The sequence below is a fragment of the Nicotiana tomentosiformis genome, chromosome 6, assembly GCF_000390325.3.
Source record: "Nicotiana tomentosiformis chromosome 6, ASM39032v3, whole genome shotgun sequence".
NCBI classification, from domain to species: domain Eukaryota; kingdom Viridiplantae; phylum Streptophyta; class Magnoliopsida; order Solanales; family Solanaceae; genus Nicotiana; species Nicotiana tomentosiformis.
In genome coordinates this window covers 62066471-62092642 of record NC_090817.1, presented here as the reverse complement: position 1 = coordinate 62092642, position 26172 = coordinate 62066471, and the positions used below count along the sequence as shown (strand labels likewise).

Below are 26172 nucleotides of genomic sequence, written 5' to 3'. Positions count from 1 at the left end.
TGGCAGCCAATAATGCTCAGCACCCACTAGTTGCAACTGTCCACTATAGGTGTTTATGTATGCAGCAACACTATATTCTTTATCAACGTACCTCATTATCGCGAAACCTGTATATTGAAAGCACTTCATGGTATGTGAGAATGGAAAGTGATAGATTGACCATATTCCACATGAGCATAATCTTCTTGATTCATTGACGGTGTGTGTATTATTCCCGCGGTTTTGATGCAGACCAGTGCAAACTTCAAAAATATTTCGCTCGCTGCAATACTGCAAAAATGTATGCCACTGTGCTCGCTTCCTATATTTCTCAAATCGTTTCATTGGTTGTGGCATAAATTCAACACCACTTTCCATCAATGACGATGTACCTCTAGATCTTTCAACAAACCTCTCCGGCATCTGGTTGAATGACATCCGCACCATGGCAGTGACAGGCAATCCACGTGCAAACTTCAACAACCCATTGAAAGACTCTGACACATTTATAGTCAAAATTTCCCATCTTCTACCACCATCCTTATGCAAAGTCCACTTGTCAAGCTCATGTCGCATCAACCAACGATAGGCTTCTAGGTCTTCCTGCCTAATCAATTTCATTCGCCTCCTAAATTTACACTCTTGGTGATTTGTTGCAGTCATCCACATTAAATCATATAAGTTCTTGTTCAGATGAGCCCTTTGGAAGTTGGACTTCAAGTGCCTAACATGGTAATGGTGGTAGGCATACGGTTCATTCCATGCACGCAAATTCTGTACAGAACTTAAAATACTACCATGCCGATCAGATATTAGACAAATACTTGAATGTTGTCTGACAACGTGCTCCTTCAAGTTGTTCAAAAATAATGTCCATGTCTCTTGTCTTTCATTGGCACAAATAGCAAATGCGAGGGGAAATATGCTTCCATTAGCATCTACTGCAACGGCGATCAACAACTTAATATCATACTTTCCATAGACATGAGTGTCGTCTATGGATATTACCGACTGACAATGCACAAAATCATCAATGGCTAGTTTAAATGCCCAAAACACATATCTGAATATGAATTCTTGTATTTCGGGACTCCGCTCAAGCTTTCATTCAACAACAGTCCCGGGGTTAAAGTGTTACAATGCAGCCATGTACCTGGGTAGAGCGGCAAAGGACTTATCGCAGTTACCATAAACAATCTCAAACGCACGTTTACGCCCGAGAAATGCCTTTCTTTTGGTAATGATACATTCATATACCTGGTAGACAGATGTTATACACTCTTTAATCTTGTACCTTATGGACGATTCAATGTGTGGTATCAAGACAAGAGAAATCAAGTCAACATTCAAGTTAGAATGATTCCCACAGAATGTGTTCATTTCACAAGTGTGGGTGCCAATGTATTTCCCCACAATTCACATATTTGTTTTCAACTTTCCCGCACACAGCATCCATGTACAACCTTGAAACCATCTACGACAAATAACCTTGTATACTTCTGGAGATGACTCATGAACCACGATCTCACGACACTCTTTTATGCTGTACATTCGCATCACCCTGCTTAGGCGCGATTTATCAACAAAAAGCATATTCTTTGACAGCAATGTTGGTCTAGATTCATCCCACATTATTGTCCGAATGTTGTCAAGATACTTTGTGAGGGCATCCAAATCCGGCATACTGGGCAACTAATCAAGGTAGAAAATCTCCCTTGAATGAAATGGCACATGAGACTTGTACACTCTGGGTCTAACGGGAGGTGGAGTCTGCATATATGGAGCATGCTCATTGGTGGCATCATGCCCTCTCATCAAATCAGGTTCATCATTCTCATCATCATCATCATCATCATCATCATCACCCTCATCGAGGAAGGGTGTGTCATCTCCAAACTCATCAGCATTGTTGTCATAATCACTATCATCTTCCTGACTCTTCGCACTTACCAGATCCCGATTAAATATATCGTCTTTGGGAAATTGAGTAAGGATAGGACCTTCAAGTTGCTCGTTTTCACTGCACAACTAATAAAATAATGAGTTTCTCAAATTCATCCAAACATTACATATAAACTTTATCACTTAACTTACAAATCACAATCTGTTGATATCCCATTATGCACATTATCCTGTTGTTGATGACTCCCGGATGGACCACCATGATCCAACACACCAAAACTAGGCATATTTCAACTGTCCGTTGGTTCATAACTTGTAAAATTTATATCTGGTTGGTACCTCCTTTGGAATATATGAGTGTTAATACAAATATAATACATAAAAAAAACATCGTAATATAAAGGAAAATTAAAATTTACCACTCGGCTTGTGAATTATGTAAAGTTGGGAAGAAATTATGTCATCGTTCATCATTCGCCCGTGGAGATAAGTTTAGATCTGGCCAAACTCTTTCAAACAGGACCTGTTCGGAAAAACTGCTCCAAAAAAATCACCCGATGATTGAGGGTTATCCCTATTTCGCGGAACCTCAATATTGCGAACATCTTCAGCCTTGACGTACATTTCCAACATTTTTATCACAATAAGTTCTCGGTGTTCATCCGGAGTCCTCAAAAAATCTGTCAGAGTTTCATCATCTTCGATGTTAAATTCAGCATAACAAGCAACCCCTTGCGGAGTAACAGAATATGGATATCTTCCGGTTACTTTAATATTAACTGAACGTTTCCTCACACTCATTTTTTTTTACATAACAACGATATCAATCTATCATACTTCATTGTAAGTGGCAACTTAACATGACATTGTGGAGAACAACTATAGCGTACTGAGTTATTCTCCACCACAACCTCACACCTCACTCCAATATAATGCAACCCTAATTTTTCGCTCTTCGGACATTATGACAAAATACAAAATATGTTAAGCAAACAAATATTTCGGAAGACCTGAAGGATCCTGAATGGATTTTTAGCGAAATTCTGAAACTCCTTAAATAAGCAAAAAATCAGTTCAAGGGTACAATAATTGAGGGTATAGCGCATGCATAATACGCACTATATATGTAGCGCGTATCATGCATGCGCTATACCCTCAATTATTGGTGGGTAGTAAAGTTCAGATCAATTATTGGTGGGACAGTAAAGTTTACATATAGCACATGCAACCCATGCGCTATATCTTAACGGACAAACGTGTCGTTAAGTTGTAGTGCATTGAAGAAAATGCGTTATATATAAATTGGTCCTCGGTTATTTTTTTCGCCTATTTTTGTGCTTTGTCCAAAAAAGCTAACACTTTGGTTCCGGACTTCTGCTTTCACGATCAGTGCCAATAGCTCATGTCATGGATTCAACCATTTGCTAATCCTGGTAGGTTCGATTCAATATGCATGTGTTTGTGTATAATAAAAACATTCTACTCCGTCGTTTGCCAATTTTCGGGTTGGCAACGGTTCTACTCTCTAATCTTATGGATGAGCAGGCTTCGCTCCACTATTCTAGCTTCTGCTTTTTCAATCAGCTTAGCTTATTGTCTTAACTTGGATTTGGTAACAGAACTCTTCTTCTTTTTTGCGCCTTTTTCCCCCTTTATAAAAATAAATAGAAGATGAGCTTATAAATTGCTTCTTATGTTTTACGACAAATAAAATTATATAAGATTTGCCAAGAAAAATTGGTCTTTGACCTTCTACAATGTTAGCGCACGGTTTACAACATAGGCTAAACCCCAACGCAGCATCAATAACAAAAGAACATACATGCATTTGTCTAGAAATGTAGCACCTAAAACCTGGAAAATGATCCTGATACCAAAAAAGGGCACTTGAAAAAACAAGTGACTCCCAATTCCTTGTAATGTCATTGAAGTTAGTGACAATGAATACACTATTTCACATTCAAAAGAGCAGTCCTTTTAAAAGGTTAGAAAAAACCTGTACTTTAACATTGGAAAATGGAAAGAATACATGCTATCATGGTTGCACGGTATTTCTAATACTGACTTTTAATAAAAGAAAAATTCTGTAACAAGAGAAGTAAAATATGAAGGAAGTTTGATGGAATGCCTCTGAATAATGAGCTAACCCCACCATATGTATATGCAAAAGAAATGAATGAGATGGTATGTAATTCGACTATAAAACAGATGCAGCTGATTCCGACAAAGACACGAAACCGACCAACCCAATTGTGAGAAAATAAAAAAGAAGCTATGGCTAAGTATCAAGAATACCAAAACGTGGGACTTGTATATGCTGACCCTTGAGGAAGATAGGAACACCAGGACCTCGGCATTTCTTGTTTAGAGCACCAGGTCAGACCCACAAGGAAAGAGATGAACCAGGAACCTTGTTTTCTTCAGTAAATTACAGGAACATTCCCTCCCAACCAATGTACAGCATCAGTAACATCAAATTCAGTCCTAAGTGGAAGGCCCTCAACTCCCGAGCAATCACCATGACCCACCCCCTCCATCCCAAAACAAAATAACCCCGCCGACGGTGCTGGCACATGTGTCTGACAACTTGAATGCAAATTTCTTCCGTTGTCAGAAAATGGCAATGACTTGACACATGAATGCAATCTCGGATCTCAACTCGACACAACTACATGCATGCAGGGACATGACAAAAAAGAAGAAAAAGTATGTATCAAGTACCCACAGCTTTAAACTGAAATGGCACGACTAATCGCCATCTGGGCCCACTCAGCAGATTCCTTAATCAAATGGTCATCCGACGACAAGCATTCATTCAAAAAATCTTTGCTTGATACTGATTGTTGAATTAAAGAACCAGCATTACTGCCCAGAGTATCCGCTAAATCTCCCAGAACTCCAATAGCAGTCTTCATTACCACATCATCCCTGAAATTCAGGAGAAGAAAGGGGGTAAATCTAGGAAATCAGAACATCAATGACCTTCATAGATAGAGGAAAAGAGAAAAGTAGAAGCGATCAAGCAATACTTACATGTCTTTCTCCATGTAAATACTATCCAGGAATTGAAGGATATGAGGTGCATAGGGAATCAACAGTTGAGTTTTAGGTGAATTCTTGAAGCCCTGAAATATAGCGGAATAAGCCTCCAAGATTCCATTTCTTAGAAGATTCGTGTATTCTATCATATCATCATCAGCACCAGATGTGTGGGCTGACAGCTCTGCAGCACTCTGGAGCATAGGCATTGAATACATCAAGTACTTCTCAAAATTCTCTCCTATCGCCAAGGCTATGTCACCAAAGCACGAAAATATTGGTGGCTTTACAGAGCGGTGTAGCTGGTTACTTGATAGGTCCTTGAGAAGCTGTGTCATTATACCATCACAATAAGGTAATATCCTATCCTCCAATGCTCTGCATACATCACCCACAACACCAATTGTGACCGCACAGACTTGGTACTCCTCGAAATTCTGAAGACCCATTTCCAGGTACTTGTAAAATTCAGGCATGTACTTGGCAAAGTCAGCACCAGTTGTATAGGCAAGTGCTCCAATGGCAAGCATGGCTTCCTCATGCACAGTAGCACTTCTACATGCAAAGACCTTGAGGAAAAGGCTCATGATCTGATCAGCATACTGCAAGAAAACATACTTTGTCGGCTCTGATGCCCCCAACTTCTGAATAAGAACCTGTAAGCATCCACACAAAAGACCTTGCAACTCACTCTGCTTTTCTCTTTCATCAGATGAAAGCTTCTGAGCCTCAAGACTCTGGTGGAGCTCCATCATAATGACAGGAACTAGTTGCAAAACCATGGGAGCTGTTTCATCTGTTGAACACCTCACGACTTCATTCAGTGCCTCATATGCAGCAGTCCTAAGTCGTGACTCACCAGCATCTTCTCTGTGCGTCACTGTGAGAAGTGATTGCACGATTTCCTGGAAAAAAGGTGTCAAGGGAGATGATGCACCCACATCCCCATACCCTTGGGAAAGAAAATAGAGAGCACCACAGGCTTTTTCAGCAACATTTGGAGCATCCTTCATGCTCTGAAGTAGAACTGTAATGATCTGTTGACAGTTTGCTGGAGTAATAATGGGTATCTCCACTGTTGAACCATGAAGAAATTCAAATATTCTTCCAAGGGTCCATGCTGTAGTGTCCTTCACATGGCTATTGGGATCCTTCGTCAATGCAGTAAGCATGAAACTTAGAGCAACATTAACAATAGGTGTTAGCTTATCAGGTGAAGGACCTTCCAAAATGGAACCAAAGGCATAAGTGGCAGCCTCTCTTTGCCTCCAGTCAGGCTTTGTAATATTCTCTTCAATGAATGGCATAACAAGAGGGACAATGTCATCTCCTACAGTCCTTGAGACCAGACCAAGGCAAGTGCCTCCGGCCATTGCAAGATTCCAAGCACCTTCATCCTGATCCTGATCTTCTTCTTGCTTAAGAAGTGTCTCCAATAGCATAGGGACAAGTGCAGGGAGAGCCTGCTTGATGAAATTATAGCAAGGAACATCAGAATCTGCAGTAAACTCACCCCCATAATCTTCTAAAATATCAATCTCCTCATCACAGATCGAGCTCCAGAATTCAATGGCTTGAAGAGCAACAGGCTCCTCATCCTCTCTAACAGCTTTTGCTGTAATGCTAAAGATGTCTTGAATATAAGGAGCTAATTTCTCATAGTAAGTTGATGAAATCGAGACTAAACATTCAAAAGCAGCCTGCCGAATTTTGACTTCAGGAGACAGAGTGGCCTGACAGACAACTCTCATAATAAAGTCGCGCTCCATATCATTGTTGAAATTTGCCTGAGCAAAACCAAGTGCATTATATAGTGCTCGGGTAGCAGCAAGCCTCACATCGTTGTTCCCTTCTTCAGCATTCATACCCTGAACTACAGCTGTAAGGATTTTATTCACTTGATCCTGCTCCAGAACATCAAGAGAAACTTCTTCACATAAATACCCTAGTGTCTCCAAAGTAGCTTGCCTGACATGAGCAGGGAGCTGTTGATTTGACAAGAGTGACCCGATCAGCTCAGGCCACTGCTTCTGAGGCAGCTCAATGCCAGCAACCTTGGCAATGACTTGTGAAGCAGTTGAACGAGCATCAGGTGCAGGAGAAGAGAGGGTCTGTAACAAGCATGTTTTAATTTGGGTCTTCACAGTCACATCAAGTGATAGCCATCTTTTGACAAGTTCATATTTCCTGTGTTGTTCCTTGGCATCCAAAGCATTCTTCAATATTAAACCTGCCAACTTGCGACTATCAACTGGCTTATCCTCACTAGCCAGCTCTCCAGACAGAGACAACAGAAAACCAGGAAGATTTTGCTCCTGAAACTGCTTCAATGTTTCTTCTGCATGTTTTCGCGCTGTTGAATCAACTGATTGTGCATTTAGAAGGAGCTGAGTAACTTCCATTGCCATATTGTTCCTGCCAACACATGAGATATCCCGTATGTATAAGATATATAAGAATGAACTTGAAGTAGTGCTATCATTAAGGGATTGCTTGGTTTAAGGTACTAAACAAATAATATTGGTATTGGTATAAAAATCTTATTTATTCCACATTTGGTTGTCATTTGCATGTCCTACATAGATAAGACCGTGTAACTTAACAGTAAGTCAGTAATCACTGTACCCTCCCGTAGTTTGTTGTTAAACTAGTTCAAATGATAACATAAGCATATGTGTTTGTCCATCTTAAATTACTATTACGCCGTTTCATAAGATGCTTAAATAAATCCTTGCATCATGATGAAGAGAAGAGAGCTTTCTCTTTTCTTTATTTTTTTGTAATCGATAATTCACAATGTTGCTTTTTTTCAAAAAGTATTACTACCAAAAGAAAGTCCCTTACTTTAGTAAATGAAAATAAAATTAATCGTGATAAGAAAAATATCATAGTGTTAATACCCCCACTTCTCCAATTTATGTGACATAGTTTGACTCGGCACATAGAAAGAAAAGAAATTTTTTGAAACTTGTGGTCTCAAACATGCCAGAACATTTGTGTGGCTCTAAAACTTTTGAAGTTTGTGGTCTTAAAAATGCCATAACATTTGTGTGGCTATAAAAGCTTCTCATTAAGAGTAACATAGAAAGCTTAAAGTTTAAGTATTTTCAAATATGAAATGTATCATTCTTTTTGAAACAGACTAATAAGGAAATAGTGTCGCATAAACTGGAACGGGGGGAGTAGCTAGAAAATCCCACATTCATTAGAAGGTGCAAGTAGCACACATAGAGGATAAAATGAGAGACAGCTGCTTGAGATGGTTTGGTCATATATGCCTTATGTCAACCACCAATTACATTGGTCCGTAGGTGTAAAATCATGGCAAGCAAGGCTTATAAGAGGTGGTAGACCAAAAATTACATGAAAGAAAGTTGTCTCAAAAGGCGTACAATCTCTAGGAAACCATGCAAGCCTAACAATTAATAAGGTATAATGAAAGAAAACAATCTATATAGAGGATACCAATTAGAGGAATTAATTTTTAGTTACGGTCGTACGTTTAATTAGATCCAATATTTCCTAAGGGACTTTTAGTCTTGTCAGAGATTTATATGCCAGTAAACAATATAGAGAACCTCTAGTGTTTTTTAGTTTTTATTTATCATAATATTGGACTGAGATGATCTTAAATAGAGCGACACAGAAGTTGGAGATTCATATAGACAACCCTAACTTGCTTTCAATCAAAGTAGAAGTACCATTGAATGTAAATGGGGCACGTTAAAAGAATAAAGCAGCATCTACAGAAGCCAATCAGCTCAAATAAGAAAAATTGCATCAATTGGAGAACGATGCCAATCAAGAAATTGCAGACACAGTTAAATAGCAATATAATAGGTGCACCCCAGCTGTTACAAATCACTCCTTCAAACTCCCATAAATAAAGATAGGTTGGAAGTGGTAAAATTTAAAGAATCTTTTTTCTTTCTTTTTAAAGGTTTGAAGGACCTTAAATCATATGGCTTAGCAGCACCTTCTGCAAAGTAATTGTAACTAAAGCAAAGTTCTATTTATGCACACAAATAACAATAGCCAATTGTTGGTGACAAGATAAGGATAACAGCACAAACTTGGAGTCCACAGAACTGGAACCTTACATTTAGAAGATTTTTAAATGATTGGGTGCTAAGCAGAGTGACTGACTTCTATAGTATGCTACACAACTTCAGGGGAACCACAGAACAAGAAGACTGAAGAAGAAGACGGGCTGGTATGCAACAGGAATAACAATGGAATATTCTCAGTAAAATCAGCTTACAGGATTTTAAACAGAAGTCACCAGCATTTTGGGCCCTGGCACTGGAAACACATATGGAAGACGAAAATACCCCTTAAAGTGAATTTTGCTGGCCAGTGGTGAAACAGGTTGTTCTGACTCATGACAATCTGATAGAGAGGATTGCCTTTGTGCTCAAAATGTTTTTTGGTGTGGAATTGAAATGAAACAATAAGCCATCTCTTCACACTGTCAGGTTACCAGTAGATTATGGCAGTTGTTCATGAGCAAGAAAGGCCTAATTTGGGCAATGCCTTGGAGAAGTTATGAGATGTTGGCATGTCGGAATGGCTCAGGTATAGGCACAGGTCAGAGGGGGTGGTGGAACATTATCCCAGCATGTATTTGGTACACAATATGGAGGGAGAGTAACTCAAGATGTTTTGAAGATTTGGCTAATCATGATCAGATGAACAAGATGAATTGCATATTTTTGTTTTATTTTTGGTGTAAAGAAGCACTTGTACAAGATACAGAGTCCCTAGTAGATCTCATTGACTCCTTGTAACTGTTACAAATTTGGTTTTTGTCTTTTTGGGGGTTTTATAACCATGTTACCCCTAGCACAATCTTTGTGCAAGGGCTTTCCTTTTTAATATATTGAAATCTGTTACCTTCTAAAAAAAAGGATAACAGCAGAATATAAACACAGACAAAACAGTAAAAACGTTAACAGCAAGATTATCCGTCATGCAAAGCACCACCCAGAAAAGAAAATTAAAACATCAAAATTCTCAGCTGTGAGTAATAGAATTCATGAAAAACTGTTCAGGAGAAACAAACCTTTTGCGTCTTCAAAAGAACCCCAGAGCTCAATCAAACAGCACAAGTAATGACTTCAAGCAAATCCCTCACAGATTAAGATGCACAAAAGGCAGCTTAAAAAGTAACAGATACTGAAATCACGAACGAAAATAGGATTAAACGGATTCACTACATATCCTAGTTCATGTAAGTGCATTATTATCAACACCTCTAACCTCGTGAACTTCAAATTCCAATAGAATAACTAAGCATATAATTAGCCATACTAGATCTCAGTCCAAACTCAAAAAAAAGTAAAATATTTATTACTAGTTCCTAACAAAAACTCAGTCCTCAAAACACAGTCAATAATAAGGATAAATGCAAATAAGTGTGTTCAAGCACATAAAGCGATCAAAGTTCAAGTACTGAACTTTAGTTGAAGCTTAACATACAAAACTGAATAATCAATAAAGCTTAAGCATACATTAGTAATAAAATCAGTTTATAGAATACTAATAAAAAAAATTCTAGTACGTTAAAAATTCTCGTTTATAAAATGAGCGAATTACCTGAAAATTGCGAATGAGATAGTAATAGCAGATTACACTCTCGGATTGAATAAATCAAAAACGGCGCCGAATTGAAACCCTAGAGAGAGAAAGTGAGTGAGAGTGGGGAAGGCCAGAAGGGGGAAAGAGAGAGAAACAGCGAGAGATCAAGCGGATGGATGTTAAAGTCGAACTTGAATTGAATTAAGCATAATCTATATCTGTGCTATTGTTTTTCTGCTTCTATTTTAATTGGGTAGTAATCTGCTACGTGCCGGGACCAGGGAAGTTTGAAAATCCAATTGGTTCCTTGTTTATATACACGCGCAGGGGTGAACGATGCGATTGGAGGAGTAATACCTATTTTAGTTTTGTCAGGTTACTGCTTGTTGTTGTACGGTTAACTGGTGGTACTAGTTTACTTTGGCCGGGTTAATGAAACTAGTCATATTTAAACAATTGTTCAACTTGAAGTAAACACAACTATTACTACAAAATAGGGTATACAAACCGAACCGAAAAATTACATCAAATCGAAAAGTCAAATTAAACTGATTAAAAAATCCTGCTAGGTTTGGTTTGATTTTGTTTGGTGTTGAGTAAAAAAAACCCGAACCAAACCAACATATAAATATATAATTTTTATATATACTTTTAAGATTTTATATAGAATTTTCTTTAAAAAATATCTAGAAATATTTGGGATTCTCTTACGGAAAATAATATTTTATAAAATATAAAGTGCTCCATATTTATTAACTTTAAAAAGTGGGTTGTATGATCACTTTCTTATCAAGTGTTACTAAAATGCGTCAATCTCTTTGTTCTTCCATATTCATATGTCAAGATCTATTAAATTATTTATATCTTTTTCGAATTTGAAGTGGTTATTATTATTTAGGTATCATATTAATTTTTATATTTAATTACTAAATTCAGTTAACCATGAAAATGTAAATTGACGAAAAATTATTATCTGAAGATTAAAAAATAACTATCATGTGTTACTAAGAAAATTCTCCCATAATAATATTTTAATATATAATGTGTTTTTAAAATTTTTAATAAACATATATTTATTTATCAAAAATTTAACAAAGTAAGATTGAAATAATATTTAAGTAATAAAAACCCTGAAAACCCAAAACAAAACTGAACCAATCCAAACCGATATAGTTAGTTTAGTTTAGTTTTGATAAAAATCGAACAAACCCAGTCCATATACACCCCTACTACAAAGTATAAAGGACCTTGGTAGGAAATTTATAATCTTAGAAGATTGTTTATCCTCAAAATCAAATAACAATTGAATTTATAAGTAGTTTTAAGGATACGTGGACTAACTTGATACAAAATGATAAATTAGATCGCAATTGAAATAAATAATGATAAAGTAAAGGCAAACCACACGAATTGAATAGTTTCAACTTTGGAAGGTTAGCCACCCTCGAGCCGAACGTATTTCGATAGATATCAAGACAGAGGAATAAGAACTTAAAGAGAATAATAATATATTGCTTTGGAATATATCCAATGAATTATCAGACTCCCCTTTATATAGTAGAGGAGTCCTACTTTAGGTAAAATTCTATAAAAGGTAAAAATTCCTAGATTAGTTGATTGTCAGTTCCTTACTGATACACGCCGAGATTCCCGCCGTAATATCCGACCGGTTATGGATATTTCGGTTTTCTGTTGGTTATGCTAATAATATTTCTTCGATTCCGATCGGGGCTAAGGTCGACTCCGGGATTACGGACTCAATATTTTCGAAGGCAGGCATTTTGACCCCGGGTTCTAGATCGGTGGAACTTGGGGTCGATCTTCAGCCTTTGATTGTCACATTCCGATCCTATCCTGCCATGTCGTAGGCGAGCTCAATTTCGACCGTATACATATAGTCCCCTCATTTTTTGGAGAGCAGACGACGAGAAACGACATGAGCTTCCGATCCTGATTTCGATACCCCGCGATAGAAATGACAAAATAGTCAAAACGTCTCGTCAGTCAAGTCTTAATGGCATTAAATGCTTGTCAGTTGTTGGTCGGCCATTCCTAGATGTGAATCGTCGCTGGAAAACTATAAATACCGCCTCATTTGTTCATTCAAACTTCACATTCAAACCTTCTGCCCTCGTTCCTAAGAAATTTCAATACTTCCAAGTACTTATATTCTGGTTACTTTGAGATCTTTTATAAGAACTCTCATTTGTCTTTTTCTCAAACCACCGAGTGTACCCTTTCAACTACCTCTTTTTCCTTATTTCCTCTCTATAAAGAAATGGCGAAAACTTCCAAAACCGTTCCCCAAAAAGAAACTCCTTCTACCTCGTGGCCGGCTACCGAAGAGACCTCTTCACGTACTGCTGTTGAGGAACTAGCGCCGGAACCTCCTCTAAAAATGTTCATCTCGGGGGGGGGGGGAGGGGTGCCCGGTCAATACTGATTTTAAAGTCGAAAAACCATCCTCCGTACCAGGCCGGTGTGCGGAGGTCTCGAGGTACATCTGATCGATCACCGAGGATATCCTCTCCGAAGTCAAAAAGAAATGTAACTGGGTTGACAAACATGTGGTGGTTCCAAAACCTGATGAAGACATCACCACCCATGTCGACAGATTTCTAAGTGTTTATACTTATCCTTTCACGTTGGCCCCTTGGACCCCGTTATCGTCGACTTCTGCAGAAGATACGAGGTAACCCTCGGTCAAATTCACCCTTCTTTCTGGAGGATCATAATCTTCCTCCATTTCTTCGTAAGCAAGATCGAAGGGTGCCCTTTCACGATCGACCACCTTATGCGTTTATACAGTCCCCGACTCTACCGGGTCGGATTGATCAAGCTCGCCCGTCGGGCCAGTAAAGTTGCGTTCTCGAGTGGGTTGGCTAGGCGTTTCGTCCGAGTGAGGACCTCGGACTTGATCCCGGCCGAGCACATGTCGTTCCCTGAAAAGTGGAACATGAAACGTAAGTATATAATTTTGCTTCCAAGGTTTTATTTATCGCCCTTTTCCATCCTTCTTATTAGTGTTCTGTGATGGTGTAGCTGTTGCTCGGATCCCGAATGCAGTTCCTCGACTCAAGGAATGGGTCGAGGGCATCGTATCGCAAAGGCCTTATTCCGAGCGCTCATGGCACGAACTTTCAAAGGGCCAATGGGAGGCTCGTTCGCACGGTGAGATCTCTTTCATAAGTGATATTTGGTTTCCCCTTTGCATGATTAAGTCCTTACTTGTTTTATTTCTTTTTGCAGGTTTACCCAAGGATGTCCAAATGAGGCCCCCGTCCGGTAGTGATGATTTCCCCATTGAGTCCCCTGCTCCGAAACAGGGTAAAAAGAAGAATAGAAAAGGGGCTCTGAGTTCTACGAGCTCGGAGAAAAAGAAACCAAGGAAGAGGCTGATCCGCAAGCCAAAAGAAACCGGCTTAGGGATGAGTCTGAAGAGGATGAAAATTTAGTGTCCCGGGAGCCATCGGTCCCTGAAGAACGGGCATCAACCGAAGGGGGGACGATATAGGCCAATCCCTCCCAAACTCAAGAGGTCGATACATCAGTGAGAATCAAGAAACTCAAGACGCCGATTCTGCTCCACCCAGTGTCATCGATATAATGGGATCACCTTTGTTCACAGACTCATTGTTCGGTGAATCTCAAGCGGTGAAAGAGCGTTCAAATGAGGGGGTCCAAGGAGCGAACGATCCCCTCCAAAGCTTTTTTGATGGCATGGACTCTATTTCCACGGAGGATGTCACCAGATTGGGTGATTTAGTAGTACCAAGAAGAAGTCCACCCTCGGGGACAGGTGGGTCTAGCTCGAGCCCGAGATTGGTCAACTGATTCCCTGCCCCGAGTGCCGATCCCGGTCGAAAGCGGTCGATCATTATCTCCGTTTCAGAGGATGCCCGGGTCCTTTCCATGCCTGTTGGGGGTAGCTAGTTACCTCTGGTGCCTGGTGACTGAAGAAGACCAATCAAATATGAATGAGGTGGAATCTCCATGCTTGTTCAATGAAGCACAACATGCATTGAATCGGGTAAGGTGTTACCAAACCTTTTCATTTTCTAGCTTTGGTTACTTAATGATCTTAATATTTTTCCTTGTATTCGCAGACCTCGGTGCTTCACCACGAGACCTTCCTCTGATATCGAGAAGAGCTGAGTCTTCTCGAGTCCAAAGCCAAAGAGCTTATTGAGAAGAGAGATATGTACAAACTTCTCAGTGAGCAATGCGAGGGGGGGTTGGAGCCTTCGAGTTGAGCTAGAGGTGGCTCGAAAGGAGCATGCCGACTTGGTCGAGCAGGTAAAAATATTTGAGGTTAGTGACAAAGATTTAGGCTCGATGACTAACGATCGGAATCTGCGGGTCCAACAAAAAATTGATCAGATCGGTCAACTACGACCTGAGATGGATGTTGTCAAGGCCGAGACCGACGAATGGAGGGGCGGGATGGATCGTCTAGCCTTGAAAAAAGAGGCTGCTCGGGTGTAACTGACTTCGGCTGAGGTCCATCTTCGAGCAGCAAAGGAAAAGGCCGAGGTGCAGGCCAAAATGGTTGAAGAGCCCCAGTCTCGGCTAAGTTCAGCTGCCTCTGATCGAAAAATTATGGCCAAAGAACTTGAAACATCCAAGTCAACGATCGCAGTGGTTAAAGCCGACGCCGACGAGATGGTGGCCCAATATAAGGCCGATGCCAAGGTGGCCCAGGACCACTTGAAGGACATTGTTGATTATGAGAAGCGGCAGTTGCGAAGAGAGGCCCGAAGAGATTCATGCTCGGGGTTTCGATTTATCGGCCGAGATCGAAACCGCTAAGGGGCTCGAGGCTACCCCGAAGAAGAAGAAGAAGAAGATTCTGAGGGCTCCGATGGACCCGGGGGTGGAGAAGACCAGTCTATTTAGACGCCTTTGTAGAAATTTTTGCTTTTTTATTTTTTGTACTTGTGTACTTTTGTATTTTTTTGTTAAGGCCATTTGGCCTTTGTAAAGACTTTATATAATATACAAGGCTTGTTTTTCCCTTCGATAGTTTAAGAATTTTGCTTTCCTTTGCTTTATTCTTTATGTTTGCAAAGATTAAAATGCCTTAGCATAAAATAGTTAGGTCATGTTCGGAGGTTCGAACAGGCCTTGCCTTAGACATTATTTTGTTTAAGGCATCATGGGGGTTCGGTATGACCAGAAACTTTTCTTCCAAAAGTACTTATGACTTTTTAGATTATAGTTTGCCGAAGGTATCCTTTAGAGCTGGTTATGAAATTTTGAACGCCTTATTTTTTGTTACGGGTCTCAGACGTCTACGAGCCGTTTTAATATGGTCGTAGCCTTTAGTTCGAGTGTTGCCTAGTAGGATTATTACCCGAGTTATCCGGGCTTGCCTAAGTTAACAGTTCCAGAGTGGGGATGGCCGTAACCTTTAAGGTTCGGGCGTTACCTAATAGGTCTCGTGCCACAGGCTCCGATAGCCCAAGCTGTTCGAGTTTGTTTTTGGACGGTAGCGCCCCATTGGGAGTGATCGTTTGAACCCGTATAAAGGCGGCCCTTGGGCTCGATATCTTTAGGGGATCGAATGTAAGAAATTCCTAATGAGGAAAAGCAAAAAGAGAAATTCTTAAGGGACAAGATATTTATCCGCAAGGTAGAAACTTCTTTTTATTCTTGTGCGCAATAGTTACACATGTGTACAAGTTTTGTGCCACGGCTCGAGTAGTCTATGTGGGCACGGTTCATTTGACTATTCGTCCCTTACAGTAAATCCTATCGATCGGGCCGAGACCATTCAATCATAAAGTTTCCTTCCTTGCTAAAGTCGTTATCCGAGGGTGACGCCCCCCAGTGTTCGGGGCCGAGCGTAGAGAGGCCTCGAATGCTGTTGTCATGATCTTCAATATCGGTTTGTAACCGGCCTTCAATTCTAATTTAGTACAATTTACTGTTGCCTCGTTAAAAACCTTGCTGGAAAACCCATTTGGGACAAAACCAATTCAAGGGAAAAAGAGTGCAACGCGTGCTTTCAGGCCAAAAGATTGTATCGTTCTTTGATGATTGCCTGCAAGTGTTAGTTCGCAATGTAAATAAATAAAAGGAAATGAATGGGGTCATACCTTAACAGTAGTATCGCTTCAAGTGAGTTATGTTCTAGTTGTTCGGTAGTCGCTCATCGTTTATTGTTCCGGGCTTGTACGATCCTTTATCGGTGATCTCGATAATTTGATAAGCTCCTTCCCAGTTCGTCCCCAGCTTTTCTTCATTTGGGTTCTGGGTCTTTAGTGTGACCTTCCTTAAACTAAGTCCCCGACATTGAAGTGTCGAAGGTTGGTCCTTTGATTGTAATATCTCTCGATCCGCTGTTTTTGGGCGGCCAACTGACAAGGGCTGCTTCGCGCCTTTCATCTAATAGATCTAGGCTCGTGTTCATAGCCTCATCGTTCGATTCCTTGGTTGTATATCGGAACCTGAGACTTGGTTCTCCGACTTCGACTGATATTAGAGCTTTGGCGCCATAAACCAGTAAGAACGGGGTAGACCCGGTACTGGACTTCGAGGTCGTACGGTATGCCCATAAGATTTCGGGCAGGACTTCCTTCCATTTTCCTTTGGCGTTGGTCAACCTCTTCTTGAGGTTTTGGAGTATGGTTTTATTGGTCGATTCTGCTTGTCCGTTCCCACTAGGGTGGTAGGGTGTTGATAGGATCCTTTCGATCTTCGAGAAACTTGCTAACTTTGCTACCGATGAATTATTTGCAACATTGTTTCCCGTTGTCGCACACGATCTCGGCCGACATTCCGAACCAACATATGATGTGGTCCCAAATAAAATCGATGACTTCCTTCTCCCTGACCTTTTTGTATGCCTAGGCTTCCACCCACTTAGAAACGTAGTCAGTCATAAACAATATAAACTGAGCCTTACCGGGTGCCCACGGAAGGTGGCCAACGATATCCATTCCCCACTTCATGAACGGCCATGGCGACAAAACCGAATGCAACATCTCCCCGGGCTGATGAATCATCGGACCGTGTCTTTGACATTCATCACATTTTCGTAGAACTCCTTCGGGTCCTATCCATATCGATCCAGTAGTAACCGGCTCTTATCACTTTTCGAACCAATGATTCGGCGCCTGAATGATTTCCACAGGTGCCTTTGTGGATTTCCCTCAAAACGTACTCGGTATCTCCTAGTCCTAGACATATCGCGAGTGGGCCATCGAATGTTCTTCTGAACAGGGTTCCGTCTTCAGACAAGCTAAATCGGGATGCCTTTGTACGTAGGGCCCTCGATTCTTTTGTATCCGAGGGCAATTTTCCGGTCTTCAGATATTCTATATATTTATTCCTCCAGTCCCAAGTTAGGCTCGTTGATTTAATCTCGGCATGGCCTTCTTCCACTACCGATATCATAAGTTGTACGACTGTCCCCAAGTTGAACTCGTCGTCCTCGACCAATGACCCTAAGTTAGCAAGGGCATCGGCCTCACTGTTTTGATCCCGAGGTACGTGTTGCAAAGTCCATTCTTTGAACCGATGTAATGTTACCTGCAACTTATCCAAGTACCTTTGCATTCGTTTTTCTCTGACCTCGAACGTCCCATTAACTTGGTTTATCATAAGGAGGGAGTCATACTTGGCTTCGATCACCTCTGCCCCCCAAGCTTTTGGCTAGTTCGAGACCTGCAATCATGGCCTCATATTCGGCCTCGTTGTTAGTCAATTTCACAATCCTAATAGATTGTCTAACTACATTTCCTATTGGTGGCTTCAATACGATGCCACGTCCGGATCCTTTTGCGTTTGAGGCGCCGTCCGTAGAGAGGGTCCAGATCCCCGAGGAGGTTCCTGAGTTGATTAATAACCCTCTTTCAACCTCGTGTATTAGGGCCGGCGTAAAGTCGGTCACAAAGTCTACCAAAAATTGGGATTTAATGGCGGTCTGGGGTTGATATTCAATATCATACCCATTGATTTCCACGGCCCATTTGGCCAACCGGCCCGAGAGTTCGGGCTTATGCATGACATTCCTCAATGGGTAAATAGTTACGACACATATGGGGTAACACTGGAAGTATGGTTTTAGCTTTCTAGAGGCGCTTAGTAAAGCGAGCGCCAGCTTTTCTAGGTGAGGGTGCCTAGTTTGGCATCACCTAGGATCCTGCTAACATAGTAAATTGGAAATTACGTACCTTGCTCTTCCCGGACCAGGACTCCACTTACTGCTATATCCGATATTGCCAAGTACAAGTATAGTTGTTCATCTGTCTTCGGTGTGTGAAGCAACGGTGGGCTCGATAGATACCGCTTGAGTTCCTCCAAGTCCCGTTGGCACTCCGGGGTCCATGAGAAGTTATTATTCTTCTTCAATAGTGTGAAGAACCGATGGCTCTTGTCGGAGGACCTCGATATGAATCACCCCAGGGTAGCAATGCGCCTGGTTAATCTTTGCACGACCTTCACATTGTCCACAATCGTGATATCTTCAATGGCTTTGATATTGTCGTGGTTGATCTCAATTCCCCAGTTGGATACCATGAATCCGAGGAATTTACCTGACCCAACTCCAAACGCACATTTCTCCGAGTTTAGCTTCATATTGTATTTCTTCAATATGCTGAAGGTTTCCTGCAAATGTTTTAAATGGTCCTCTACTAGTAGGGACTTAACCAACATATCGTCAATATAAACCTCCATTGATTTTCCTATTTGTTCCTCTAATATCCGATTTACTAGGCGTTGGTAAGTGGCACCGGCATTTTTTAACCCGAATGGCATCACGTTATAACAGTAGGTTTCATATTTAGTGATGAAGGAGGTTTTTTCCTGATCACTCGAGTTCATCCATATTTGGTTATACCCAGAGTAGGCCGAGAAAACTAAGGATCTCGTGGTCGACCGTGGCGTCGATCATGCGATCGATGTTGGGCAAAGGGAAAGAGTCCTTGGGAAATGCCTTATTCAAATCCTTATAGTCTACACACATTCTTAATTTGTTCCCTTTTTTAGGGACTACTACTATATTTGCTAATCAATCTGGGTATTTAACCTCCCGAATAGACCCTATTTTAAGGAGTTCAGATATCTCGTCTTTGATAAAAGCATGTTTGACCTCGAACTAGGGTCTCCTCTTCTGTTTGACCGGATGGAACTTTGGATCCAGGCTTAGTTTGTGAGTGGTTATCTCCGGCGGGATCCCTGTCATATCAAGGTGGGACCAAGCGAAACAATCGTCATTAGCTATAAGAAATTGAATGAGTTTTTTTCTGAGCTCGGGACTTAACCCCGTGCCCAGGTATACCTTTCTATTGGGTAGATGCTCGACCAATATGACCTGTTCCAGCTCCTCGATCGTCGATTTAGTGGCGTCAGAATCATCGGGGGCTATAAAAGACCTGGGTACCCCGTAATCATCGTCTTCATCAGTCCCTTGTTTCTCCGATTGGGTCGGAGTTGGTGTCAGTAATTACTATTTAGTTTCTGGCTTTGTGACTGAACTCGGCCCCTATGTCGTTGCAAGTGGGGATATCGAAATTGCCTCTTCGACCGCAAATATCTCCTTTGCGACTGGCTACTCTCCGTAGATTATTTTAATCCCACCTGTGTTGGGAATTTTAACACTTGGTGAAGAGTCGAGGGTATTGCCCTCATGTTGTGGATCCATGGCCTCCCGAATAAAGTGTTGTACCTCATGTCTCCTTCGATTACATAAAACTTAGCTTCCTGGATGGTCCCAGCGGTATTCACCGATAATGTTATCTCACCCTTAGTAGTTTCACATGCCATGTTGAGTCCCTTTAGAACTCGGACTGCAGACACGATTTGATCTTGTAGACCGAGCTACTCCACGACCTTCGATCGGATGATGTTGGCCGAGATACCTGGATCAATTAACAGATGCTTAACTCGAAATTTATTTACGAGTATAGATATTACCAGTGCATCATTGTGGGGCTGCATGATCCCTTCCGCGTCCTCGTCGTTGAAAGACAAGGTTCCTTCTGGTATGTAATCTCGAGTCCATTTTTCCCTCGTGATGGATACTTTGGTACGCTTCAACATCGTCCCCTGAGGGACATCGACCCCGCCAATGATCATGTTAATGACGTGTTAAGGTTCTTCTTGTTTTATCTGCTTGTTAGAATCCCTATTCCTGAAATGACTCTTGGCTCGATCGCTTAGGAATTCTCGAAGATGACCGTTGTTGAATAGTCGGGCTACTTTCCCTCTCAACTATCGGCAATCCTCCGTTCTGTGATCGTGAGTGGCATGATATTTACATATCTGGTTAGGATCCCTTTGGGTTGGATCGGATTATAGAGGTCGAGGCCATTTGGTATCTTTGATGCGTCCGATAGCTGATACAATGGTGGCAGAGTCGACGTTAAAGTTGTATTCCAATAACCTCGTTGCTTCTTTAGGCCCGATGGGCCTACCGAAGTTATTTTTGCTCATGAGTCCCCGGTTGCTCTGACCTCGGTCACTTCTCCTTTCAATTATCATAGAGTTCCTCCCGGACCCGCTATTTCTTCGGTCTCCATTATACAACATATACCGATCTCTTTTTGATCTCGGTTTACGATCGATGTCTCTCTTGACTCTGTCGATGGTCCTGACGGGATATATTGACCCTGAAGGGGCCCCAAGCTGATCATCTTTGACCCTGGTTTTCAATTGATATCGGTTATGTACATCGACCCAAGTGACAGCTGGATATTCCACCAGGTTCTGTTTCAACTGTTGTGAAGCCAATGAGCTCTGAATATTGAGTCCTTGTGTGAAAGCCTAAACGTCCCAATCATCAGCGACCGCTGGCAGGTCCATTCGTTCCATTTGAAACCGGGACACGAACTCTCTGAGCATCTCGTTATTCTTCTGTTTTACTTTAAAAAGGTTAGACTTCTTGGTATCGACCTTGATAGTCTAGGCGTGTGCTTTCATGAAAGAATCTGCAAGCATAGAAAATGAGTCAATAGAATTAGGAGGTAAGTTGTGATACCATATCATAGCCCCATTTGGTAAGGTCTCTCCGAACTTCTTCAATAAGACAGACTCGATCTCATCATCCTCCAAGTCATTCCCTTTGATGGCACATGTGTATGAGGTTACATGCTCATTTGGGTCGGTCGTTCCATTATACTTAGGAATCTCGGGCATGCGAAATTTCTTAGGGATTGGCTTCAGAGCCGCACTCGGAGGAAAAGGTTTTTGCACGAACTTCTTGGAATTCAGGCCTTTCAATATCGGTGGCGCACTTGGGATTTGGTCTATCCTGGAATTGTAGGTTTCCATCTTTTTGTCATTAGCTTTGATTTTCTTCTCCCCTGATTCTACTCGTTTTGTCAGTTCCTCAAGCATCTTTATGATCTCGGAGTTAGCCCCAGATTCATTTTCATTTGACCTCTCTACGACCGGTTCATCCCTGCGGGTAGCTTCCCGGGGTGGATCAGGTTCAACTCTGCTCGGTGCGCGACTTTGATTCTGTAACTGAGCTATCGCCGCTTGTTGTGCCTGCAACAATTCGAAGATCACCCTTAGACTGATCCCGTCTTCGCCAATATTTTGTGTATTTTGAGCCGCCGATCGGGCTCCACCGCGAACGCCATTCTCGGGGTCGGTAGGTAGGTCTGTGTCGATATCTACATGCGAATTAGCGTCAATTGGGTCTACAACCGGAATTCCGATGGGATCAACGGGAGGTATCTCGTTACCGGACACTATGTTGTTATTTTCACTGTGATAACCAGACTCGTTGTCAACATATAGGGGTGCTGATTGAGAGTTCGACATTTTGAGTTTTAACATGAAATTAGAGACACTTCAAAGAACAAGTGTAAAGTAGTGTGTGTTAAGGAGATTTGTATCAAATAACCACTATTATCCTTAGCCCCACGGCGGGCGCCAAACTGTTTACCCTCAAAATCGGATAACAATTAAATTTATAAGTGGTTTTAAGAATACGTGGACTAACTTGATACAAAATGATAAATTAGATCGCAATTGAAATAAATAATGATAAAGTAAATGCAAACCACTCGAATTGAACAGTTTCAGCCTTGAAAGGTTAGCCACCCTCGAGCCGAACGTATTTCGATAGATATCAAGACAGGGGAATAAGAACTTAAAGAGAATAATAATGTATTGCTTTAGAATGTGTGTTACAATGTGTCCAATGAATTACAGACTCCCCTTATATAGTAGAGGAGTCCTACTTTAGGTAAAATTCTATAAAAGGTAAAAATCCATAGATTAGTTGATTGCCAATTCCTTACTGTTACGCGCGGAGATTCCCGTCGTAATATCCGACCGGTTACGGATATTTCGATTTCCGTGCTGGTTATGCTAATAATGTTTCTTCGAGCTCGATCGGAGCTAAGGTCGACTCCGGGATTACGGACTCAATGTTCTCGAAGGCAGGCATTCTGACCCCGGGTTCTAGATCGATGGGACTCGGGGTCGATATTTAGTCTTTGGTTGTCATGTTCCGATCCTATCCTGCCATGTCGTAGGCGAGCTCGATTTCGACCGTATATAAAGATTTAATTTTTCGGCGCCCGAAGTTTGACTTTTTCGTGAATTGAGATATTAACACACACATGGTTGAATAACTATAAGATAAAATTGTAACTTTATTAATACAATAAATAAATTAAAGTTTACTCACTATGTGTAAAATTAACCCAAGAAAATGAGGTAGAGAAGATTCTAACTCATGTATTCTTATAATTCATCGAGGTACATGTAAAATGTAATTACATACACACACACAAAAAAAAAAATAGCATGTACAAGCCTCAATATATCACTATTAGCTACTGCTAATGGGTAAAGTAGTAGTAACAAAAAAAAATTATAATCAACGAACGGCAGCGCTACTAACTTCCTTTGAGTGCTTTTTGAACTATGATCAGCTTACTCACTCATTGATTTGATCGAGTTGAAATAAATTGCCTCTGTGAATTAAATTGATCTCCTCACCTCAGCCACAACACTGAAGTTGCACTCGCTAAAAATACAAACGTTAGAACTCTAAATTATTAGATGAATTAAAGATTGGAATGAAGCTTTTCACGCTTGAATATTCCACAAAATGTTGTCATCAATATTGGTGATTGGCGAGAAGTATAAACGAGAGTGATATAGATATTAATATTGATGCATGTTATCTATAGAATAAGGATTTTTCTGATGATGATGATCAGGTTAATTGAACAGTTAAGTTAAATATTTCTAAATTCTCGTTGGCTGATTAGATAATTTTATAACAATTGCATATATGAGTTTTAGATGCACAAAGTAACTCAAATAAGAAAATTATCAAATTAAATTTCTAGGTCTGTTAGGTGGAACTTTTATATATATATATATATATATATATATATATATATATATATATATATATATATAGGACTAAAATGTAACACATTAATTAAGTAAGAAAAGAAAAGATGGAAGTAGTATTTCATTTAGGTGCAAGAGAATGGAGTACTGTTACTCAAAATCAAAATGTAAAGAGGTTGTTGCGGATGATATGACAAGGAATAGAAAGCCTAAGATAAGAAAGGAAAAGAAGAGCCCAATATTGGGTTTTGTTATCTGAGTGTTGGATCGACCTATGCATGTGCTACGTACAAAACTTCATTGATCCCATGGCATATTGAGTGACGTACCACAATTTAAAGTTCGTCGTGGTAAAGATCTTCATTCCTACCATTGTCATAGATGGTACTGTAGAAAATACTTTCATGATTGAGTATTTCATCCAATGATAATTTACCATCTTGGTTATCATCAGCCTATAGAGCAAAAGAAATTGTGTTAAATTATTGAATCAAATATAATGCATAATAATATATATATATATATATATATATATATATATATATATATATATATATACACTAAGCATTTAATCTGGATAGCTTTAAAAAAAAAATTATACTAGAAAATAATTTGAATTTGGATGATAACTTTTGGAAATAGTTTTTGAGGAACAGTTGTTTCTGGATGTAATGTTTTAAGATTTTTTTTAAAAAAAATTGCAACTCTTTACATATATTGCAACTCCCTTTTTAAAAGACAAAAGGAATCATAGAGAAAAATTTTAACATAATAATAGGAAGAAGAAGAGGTGAAATTTTTAAAAAAATAAATAAAAAGATACTTAATATTAGAACAATTGTAGACTTGCCTCTCGAATCAAATATGTGGTGTAGACTTTAGCGTAGGAGAGTTCTCCAGGGCACAAGTAGTGCAGAATTGGTTTCAATTCCTCCTCTCTCAGGAATCTAGCAAAATCAGTGTTAAAAGATTAATTAATATTTGCTCAACACATATCAAATTGAAACAGGTGAGACGAAGTAAGAATAATTAAGTACTTGTCACTATCGACGTCAAGCTTGGCGAATGCTTCAAGTGGTGTTGGAATATTGGTTCCCCGAGATTCATATTCCAGGTAAGTCTTATAGATGTTGTAAGCACCGTTACTAAATTCCAACCGATTTAGCTTATGATCCCTGTTTACGTCCATCTGCCTGTTAACATAAAGTAATTAAACCACTATTATATTATATTGTTAAGTGTAAAGAAAAATATAAAATTAATTAAGTGTTATGCATTAACAATATAATGAAGCATTTTAAGCACGGCCTAAAATATATTTAATGATGATTGCGGGGTTCTAACCTGATTTTTTCTCGCAACAGCCACCTTTGTATATTTTCGTTCCTGCTATCTTCAGGGTGCAAAAAACTGCACAGGATTCCATTATGAGGAATTTATGATACAACAAAGGTTAAAAGTATGTGATTTGCACAAACACAAGAAGAAGAAAAAGAAAAAAAGGGTTAATGGTATTACTCTCTAAATTCATATAAGTTTAGAGTCCCGTTTCGATCAGCATCAGCATTTCTGAATTGTTCCATCCACCATCCTGCTTCTCCATGGCTGGTTTCATTTCTCTCTGTAAATTAAATTAAAGATGACCAAATGCAATTATATACACATGCAATTCATGATCTTTATTTAAGGATCACCTATGTCTTCATTGGTAAAGTGAGGCAAATATTCAGAGAAAGAAATAGCTCCATCTCCATTATTGTCTCGAAAGTACTCCAATTCTCTCCGAGTTCTATAATGCAGACGATCAATGGCTTGTTGCGTATTCCAAGCTTCCAACTCCTTATACTCAATGAAACCATCTTTTGGTGCAACATCCAAAATAGGGAACAAAACCATTAATCTTAAGCTAGTTTTTAACCTCCCATCATAGTCAAAATATTGATCGTCCTCCTCCTTATAATTATTATGCGATCTACGACTAGACTGGTCTTCTTTATTTCCTTTGGGCTGACGTTGCTCCAATTCGGCAACAAGGGGATCAAATATTGGGTCACGAGTCTTGAGGCCTAATCGTCTGCTTAACCCACGAGGGGTGTAATATGCATTCTCATTTAATTTTAATTGGACGATTAATGGTATTACGAGAAAGACGAAGGCGGTGATTATGGTGGAAATAACCACCACCTTCGACATGTTTTCCTATGTCTCTGCCAACAACTTTTTCTTCCTTTAATCTTAAAACTGTTGTGGCAGTTAGAAGATAAGGGCCAACATGTAAACATCTTTCATTTGTGGTTACTACTCTTTACCGGTTACAATAGTATTTTTCCAAATTAAGGATCACATACA

General features: G+C 40.1%; 2 protein-coding genes across 4 annotated transcripts; both read right to left on the bottom strand.

Annotated features, from left to right (window-relative positions):
• Nucleotides 1–3749: 3749 nt before the first annotated feature.
• Nucleotides 3750–10754, bottom strand: LOC104086093 (importin subunit beta-1-like). 2 transcript variants are annotated; one of them, XM_009590271.4, is made up of 4 exons: nucleotides 10516–10754; nucleotides 9983–10095; nucleotides 4915–7335; nucleotides 3750–4809 (listed from the first exon to the last, which is right to left on the bottom strand). In XM_009590271.4, the coding sequence occupies exons 3-4, from the start codon at nucleotides 7326–7328 to the stop codon at nucleotides 4611–4613; spliced, it is 2613 nt and encodes an 870-aa protein (XP_009588566.1). In that variant the 5' UTR covers nucleotides 7329–7335; nucleotides 9983–10095; nucleotides 10516–10754; the 3' UTR covers nucleotides 3750–4610. The 2 variants fall into 2 exon arrangements, with proteins under 2 accessions (XP_009588566.1, XP_009588558.1); XM_009590263.4 differs by lacking the exon at nucleotides 9983–10095.
• Nucleotides 10755–23157: 12403 nt separating this feature from the next.
• On the bottom strand, nucleotides 23158–26062 carry LOC104086163 (uncharacterized). Of its 2 annotated transcripts, none has more exons than XM_070177389.1 (7): nucleotides 25518–26062; nucleotides 25342–25444; nucleotides 25168–25233; nucleotides 24861–25016; nucleotides 24674–24770; nucleotides 24153–24278; nucleotides 23158–23488 (listed from the first exon to the last, which is right to left on the bottom strand). In XM_070177389.1, the coding sequence occupies exons 1-6, from the start codon at nucleotides 26014–26016 to the stop codon at nucleotides 24159–24161; spliced, it is 1041 nt and encodes a 346-aa protein (XP_070033490.1). In that variant the 5' UTR covers nucleotides 26017–26062; the 3' UTR covers nucleotides 23158–23488; nucleotides 24153–24158. The 2 variants fall into 2 exon arrangements, with proteins under 2 accessions (XP_070033490.1, XP_070033491.1); XM_070177390.1 differs by having other exon boundaries at nucleotides 23158–23473.
• Between the last annotated feature and the right edge of the window lie 110 nt (nucleotides 26063–26172).

Excerpts from the sequence above, each read along its gene's own strand:
- LOC104086163 (XM_070177389.1), bottom strand. The coding sequence starts at position 26,016 with ATGTCGAAGGTGGTGGTTATTTCCACCATAATCACCGCCTTCGTCTTT. Across the intron at positions 25,445-25,517 it reads CTTTACCAATGAAGACATAG|AGAGAAATGAAACCAGCCAT; the intron begins GTGATCCTTAAA and ends TTTAATTTACAG. Across the intron at positions 24,279-24,673 it reads CCACATATTTGATTCGAGAG|GCTGATGATAACCAAGATGG; the intron begins GCAAGTCTACAA and ends TTTGCTCTATAG.
- LOC104086093 (XM_009590271.4), bottom strand. The coding sequence starts at position 7,328 with ATGGCAATGGAAGTTACTCAGCTCCTTCTAAATGCACAATCAGTTGAT. Across the intron at positions 4,810-4,914 it reads ATTTACATGGAGAAAGACAT|GGATGATGTGGTAATGAAGA; the intron begins GTAAGTATTGCT and ends CCTGAATTTCAG.